The sequence below is a fragment of the Harpia harpyja genome, chromosome 23 (assembly GCF_026419915.1).
Source record: "Harpia harpyja isolate bHarHar1 chromosome 23, bHarHar1 primary haplotype, whole genome shotgun sequence".
NCBI lineage: Eukaryota > Metazoa > Chordata > Aves > Accipitriformes > Accipitridae > Harpia > Harpia harpyja.
The window spans coordinates 10,989,006-10,995,328 of record NC_068962.1 but is presented as its reverse complement, the minus strand read 5'-3'; the positions used below and the strand labels follow the sequence as shown (position 1 = coordinate 10,995,328).

At 58.3% G+C, this 6,323-nt stretch overlaps 1 protein-coding gene and 1 long non-coding RNA gene across 2 annotated transcripts; both read left to right on the top strand.

Moving 5' to 3' along the window:
• LOC128135696 (uncharacterized) lies at positions 1–1,598 on the top strand. Its single transcript, XR_008233210.1, has 2 exons — positions 1–73; positions 967–1,598. It is a non-coding gene; the product is annotated as an uncharacterized LOC128135696 (long non-coding RNA).
• Positions 1,599–2,812: 1,214 nt separating this feature from the next.
• On the top strand, positions 2,813–4,642 carry MYF5 (myogenic factor 5). Its single transcript, XM_052774516.1, is given in 8 exon segments — positions 2,813–3,284; positions 3,286–3,318; positions 3,320–3,605; positions 3,608–3,741; positions 4,197–4,212; positions 4,215–4,271; positions 4,401–4,442; positions 4,445–4,642. Coding segments are annotated over 8 exon segments (768 nt in total). The 5' UTR covers positions 2,813–3,233; the 3' UTR covers positions 4,594–4,642.
• The last annotated feature ends 1,681 nt before the right edge of the window (positions 4,643–6,323 follow it).

Sequence of the window (6,323 nt, the reverse complement as noted above, 5' to 3'; positions counted from 1 at the left end):
TCTTGGGAGTCCCAGGGTGCCAGCAGAGGCCAATGCCTTCTTCAGCTGTCTTCCACACAAATCCCTCTGGCAGGTACTAATGTGTTTACTTAGGTGCGCACGGTTCCCAGCGCTGGGGGGAACCAAACGTTTCTCACACGGCTGGAAGAGCCCGCCCCCCCCCCCCGACACACCCCCCCCCAACTGGGAAACAGTTTTGCTGGCGGGACGATGCGGAGGAGCCCCCGCCGCCGCCGGCACCCACCGACCCGACGGCGGGAGGGCGAGAGGCGGGGGGGGACGCTTCTGTGTGTCGTGTCGTGTCCCCCCCCCGCCCCATTAAATAAAATAACGCTCTCCGGCGTTCGGCGAGGCCGGCGGTCTGCGGGGGGAACGGCGCGGTGCTTTGCGGGGGTGCGGAGGGGCTGGCTGGGGGGGGGGGGCACGGCGGGGCGCGTTCCCGTGGGCCCCCAAAAACCTCACACACACACACCCCGGCCCGGTGACTTATGGATTCTGTGGGATTTTCTTCGCTTAGAAAGCACAGAAAGGCGCGGGGCTTGGAAAAAGAGCGCACGCTCTGCCAGTGGTCCCCCCACGGGATCGAATCCCTCCAGGAATAGGTGCGGGACGCCGATCGCTGCGGAGCGGGAGGGCTGGGGGGGAGGAACACCATTTAACGAGCTCCTGACACGTTCACCATTTTCTCTCCGGCTGGCAGCAGGAGCAGACAGTGTCTGATGCTCAAGGCTGTTCCCGCTTTCGGGATTTGAGCCTCCTGAAATGCAGCATATCCCCCCCCCCCCCCGCCCCCTCCCCTCCAGCAGCCTCATTAGCCAGCCTTAATAGTTTGTGTTTTCTCTCCCCTTTCTTTAGTTCCACTCGCCTACTGCACTTTTGCAAATTTGTTTTGAGATCACTTTACCAGAGGAGCCGGGGCTCTTAAGGGATACTAATTACAGATGTTTTTTCCTTCCTGAGTGACAGGCTCTTCCATCCTTTCTTCCCCTTCCCCCAAAATATTCAAGGGAAAAGGAAACAAATTTTCCTAGCTCCTCAAAGACTTTTGGGAAAAGGCACGTTTCTTAAGGGCCCCAGCCCCGCTGGATTAAGAGTTAAAGCTGCGAGCTAAAGCTCTGGACGCCAGGAGAGCGGGACCGAGGGAGTTGGCATTGTGCACCGGGAGATCCACACTGCATGCTCGGAGAGAAACCCCTGAAAGGCGATCAGAACTGCAACCGGCACGTTAAAGATCAAGTTTGTTTGCGCGCAAAGCATAAATCTGTAAACAGGTCTCTTTTAGCCAGTGCAAACGTGGTAAATCAAATTGTGTGTGTGTGTGTGTGCACGCCACAGCCCGGTGAAGAGTTCAAGTTACTGCCGAGCAGACCCCCCCTTCGGACTGCCGGTTTCTTAGGAAAACAATAGGGAACTGCCCCTGTTTCAGATGTGGCCCAACTCAACAGCAACCTGCACCTCGGAGCGGCAGAAGCCTGACATTCTGAGCTTTCCCCTTTCTGTAACTTTACTCCTTTATCAACTCTCTGCTTTTCCTACAGTATTCATTTCAAAGGGGGCTCCCCCCGTTTATGGCCCCAAATAAACCGAAGCAGTGCAGATGTAGCCTTCCCCGGCCTTTAGATAATTATGCATCCGCTATAGGAAGAAGGGTGTGTGCATGGGGTTTTGTGGGTTTTTTTAGGAAAAGTTTTAGCCTAAGGGTGGAAATCCGCCTTTGGGGGGAGAGGGGAGGCAGGGAGCAGAGGGGGTCCCCAGCCCCAGCCCCAGCTGCCGGCCGCTCGCCCGGCGGATCGGAAAGCTTGCCAGCGGTGTGCGCTTGTGCATCTCTAAGGAGATGTTCCCTACCCGCCTCGCTCACTCGAAGAGCGGCTCCTTGAGACAACCGGCTCGCCATGCCCTCCGCATTACCTCTTCCTGACGAGAGGTTAATTGAAGACGCCTTTTTCCTGGGCACACAGACCGGCTCCGTAGCGTTTGAACCGCTGCTGGGTCACTCGCTCTCCGTTTGAGTTAACCTAGGTCACATAATTTTATTCCCAGGTAGGGAAGGTTGCCTTTGCCTTCTCCTAATATTTTCCTCAACTACAAAAGCCACCTGGATGAAACCAAAGGCTTCCTGGGCTTCATTACCACTCTAATGACCCTTGCACCGCTCCGCTCAGCTACTGCTGCGGCTGGAGCTCTGCGAAGCTTTTGTCCCCGACTTGTTGAAAGTTACTTAGGGATTGCAGGGGTTAGAAATTTTACACTTCCAGGAGGGGTTTGTTGCACTGGCAGCTGGGACGCATCTGTAACGGTACAAGTTTGCCTGAAAGCAGAAAATTAGCAAGCCCAAGGCACTGCTCGACTGGTGTGTCTCTAGCAGCACCGGGTCACACGAGTAGGAGAAAGAATGGGAAGGGATTTGTCTCGGAGCAGACACGTACCCTTTTCTTTTGTGAGTCCCTTTCCCTGGGACCCGATCCGACAGCACTAAACCTGGGCTTCCCCCCTCTTCGTCTCTCCCGGCCACAGGTAGCTGTGCCTTTTTGTCCCCTGGTTTGCAAATTTACACGCTCGGTGACACGACTTCAGCTACAGGACAAAGCGCTCCTCAAGATACGTGAACAAATCTTAGGGTCTTGAAAGAGGAGTAAATTGTTGCAGGTTAGACCTGGGCCACGGCCTGTGGGGAATAAAGATACGCAAGTAGACACCGTAGGTGCTATGGGGGGGGGGGCTGTTCTGCGTTAATTGCCCCGTGGGAGAGCCGGTGTCCGTCGCTGCGGCGTGTGATGGGAGATGGGAAGACAGGGACGAGGAACGGCTCTGGAGGAAATGTCAGCGGTCGGTGCGCGTCCACTGCCCCTCTTTCTCGGTCCTTACCAAACCTGCAAATTCCCAGGCTCGGCTTAAACTTGGGAGATGTCGCAACCCAGTTGTGGGGAGGACGTTCGCTAGAGAAGTGCCCAGCTCAGGGCTCTCCAAAGGAGCGGTGCGGAGCAAATTGTCTCCTGGGGACCGGAGGGGCTTGCCCAGACAGCCCCCGGCAGGGGATGTGGTGGGATATGCTAATACCGAGCGGCCGCTGCGGACCAGCCTCCCTTTACATGTATATATAAGGGCCCCCCGCATCAGCCAAAGGACACTTCGTCTCGGGGTCGCTAATTACTGAGGAATTGGCCCAGCGCGCTGCGGAGCTCCTCGCCCAGAGCCGGTGGCTGCCGCCCCACACCGACGCCTCCGCTGCAGGGATGGAGGTGATGGACAGCTGCCAGTTCTCCCCGTCCGAGCTCTTCTATGACCAGCTCCTGCCTCTCCTCCCCGGAGGGCGAGTTCCCCCGAGGATTTTGAGCCCCGGGACCTGCCTCCCTTCGGCGCCCACGACCCCCCCGAGCCCGCCTGCTCCGAGGAAGAGGAGCACGTCCGAGCTCCCACCGGCCACCACCAGGCCGGCCACTGCCTCATGTGGGCTTGCAAAGCCTGCAAGAGAAAATCCACCACAATGGACCGGCGGAAGGCGGCCACCATGAGGGAGAGGAGGAGGCTGAAGAAAGTGAACCAGGCTTTTGAGACGCTGAAGAGATGCACCACCGCCAACCCCAACCAAAGACTCCCCAAAGTGGAGATCTGAGAAACGCCATCAGATACATCGAGAGCCTCCAGGAGCTCTTGAGGGAACAGGTAGAAAACTACTACCACCTGCCGGGACAGAGCTGCTCCGAACCGACCAGCCCCACTTCCAGCTGCTCCGACGGGATGGTAAGCGAGGGGCAGGAGCGATGGGGCTGCGGGGACCCCAGGAAGGCCCGCGGGGAGGTCCCCCTCGGCCCAGCGTCGTGGCACCGCTCCCACGGGCGTGGGACCGGCCGAAACGCAGCGGACATCAGGAAAAGGCGGACGGTTCGCGTGGAAACGAAACAAGCCCCTTCTCACGTTGAACGCTCAGCATACGCGTGGGCTTTGCGGGAACGCATGGGGGGGGCGGGAGGGCTGCCAGAGGGCACCCACCAAGCTCCCCAGCCCCCGGGGGCTCGTCTTCTCCCCCCCCCGGCTTAGCGCGGGGTAAGGCGGGGGGGGACGGGGAAGGCGCTGCCCAGCGGCTCCCTCCTCGCTTTAAGGCGCTGTCCCTCCGCGTTTTGGGGGGGGGGGGGGAGAGTGCCAGTAGCCCCGGGGTGGGGCGGCCGGGCCGGCACTCGCCCCTCGCTGTCTTGCAGGCCGACTGCGGCAGCCCCGTTGGTCGGCGAGAGGCAGCAGCTTCGACGCCGTCTACTGCTCCGAGATGGCCCACGGTAAGGCCGACCCGCCGGCAGCCGCGGGTGCGGGGGGGGTGGAAGCGGGGGGCCGGGGGGGGGTCTCCCGCTGTAACGGGTTGCCGTCCTCATCATCTCTCATCCCACCCCCCCCCCCCCCGGCCTCAGGGTATGCCGCCGAGCAGGGCAGCGCCCTGTCCAGCCTGGATTGCTCTCCAGCATCGTGGACCGCCTCTCCCCGGCGGAGGAACCGGGGCTGCCCCTCCGCGACGCCGACTCCCTCTCGCCCAGCGCCAGCATCGACTCGGGGCCGGGGACGCCCGGGACGCCGCCGCCCCGACGGACCTACCAGGCGCTATGAGGGGGCCCGGGGGGGGGGCCGGTACCCCGAGCCTTGTCGCTGCTCCCCCCCCCCCCAAAAAAAACTTCCCGGGGCCGCCCCACCCTCGCCCAGCCGCTTCTACGGGCGAGGGGGCAGCCCCAGCGCTGGCTTGGCCCGCCGGCTCCCTCCGGGGCTGGGGGGGCAAAAAGTGCCCGGCCCGGGGTCCGTCCGTCCGTCCGTCCCCCCCCCGGGCAGAGTGACCCTGGGGCTCGGGACACACGGGCTACCCTGGAAACCCCGCTGCGAATAAAACGTGCTGTAAGAAAGAGAGCTGTCTGGTCTGCTGGTTCTTTCAGTGTGTTCCCTGGTGTTGGGGGGGGGGGGAGAAACATGGAGAAACAAAAATGTGGAGGGGCAGATGTCCCTCCATTCCTGTCCTGCTATGGGCAGCATTGCCTTTTTTTTTCTGCAAGAGTAAAAGTAATATTTCATAGTTGTCTCCCCCGACCCCCCCCGCCCGGGCAAAGCCCTTGTTTCTTTCCCTGGGTATGAAGACTGAACGTGTATTCCAGGATTTGGCCCTAAAATTGCATGGTGACTCTTCTCTGTAAACAACTGTATGATCTAGCTCTGATACCCTGTCAGGGAATTTTACTGTCAGTCACTCTCAGTGCTCTGGCAGAGACAAATTTAGTAAAGTGATAAGAACAAACCACATGGATCTCTTTCACAATCCACAAGGTACGTTTCACAATATTCGGAAAGCAATATAGATCTATTTGCTCTTAATGACTTTGGTCCCACCAGCCAAGATGAAAATACGTTACTCTATTTACATGGGTCTAGAAATAGCCAGGTCAAGTCTTCATGAGTTTCAGAGTTAATAACTATTTCCTTCCAGGCACTAATCTAAGTCTTTCTACCATGAAAAATTTCCAGCCCTTTGCACTGCTCTAGCTGTAATTCAAAACTTTTCTAGCCCCCCCCTCCCGCCTGCCCCCCCCCAAAAAAGGCAGAGATGAGATGGAGAGATGGGCTCTTTCAGTGCATCCAGAAATGTCCCCTGTGATAAACACTCTGAGTGGGAAGGGATATACACCTCACCAGCGTGGGATAAGGAAGTATTTGCCATTTGTGTTTATGTTGTTAGCACTGGGTGGCCAAGGGGCCTGGAAGTGGTATTTCACCTCTGATAAATCTTTCAGTTGAACCCAGCCCAGCTTGGTCATGTCACCAAAGTTACCACCTGACTGCTCTTTGGCAGCGGTCTCTGTACTGAGGATGGAGGAAGCCTCACTCAGGGATGGCCCTGTCCTCGCAGCACACCGAGGGGCCACATCCCCCCCAAAAGGCTTACAGAGAAAGCGAGGCGGTACCCACCTGCCTGAGCTGCTCAGCTGGGCACCAGGCAGCCGAGCTTCTGACACAGGGAAGGCCAGCCTGTCCCTTCTGCGTGGCTTCCCTCAAAATCACTTTCTGCCCTTGCTGTGTAACCTTGAGGTAAGTGTTTTCTTTCCCGCAGAGTAATTCAGGAGGAGCCTTTTCCAGAATGGGCTTTCTGTGTATATAGGCAGGTCCAAGTAATCAGTGAGTAGAAAAAGTGGTTTGAAAACCCTGGAGTGAGGTCGTGCAGAGGCACAAACTAGGTATTCGCACACTCTTGTCATTACAGATGTTTCAGGAGCATGCAAGTGCCTTAACCCAAACACAGTCTTTCTTGATTACGGGTGATCACTTCCTGAGGCTTCTGTTCGTAGAAATCCCTATGC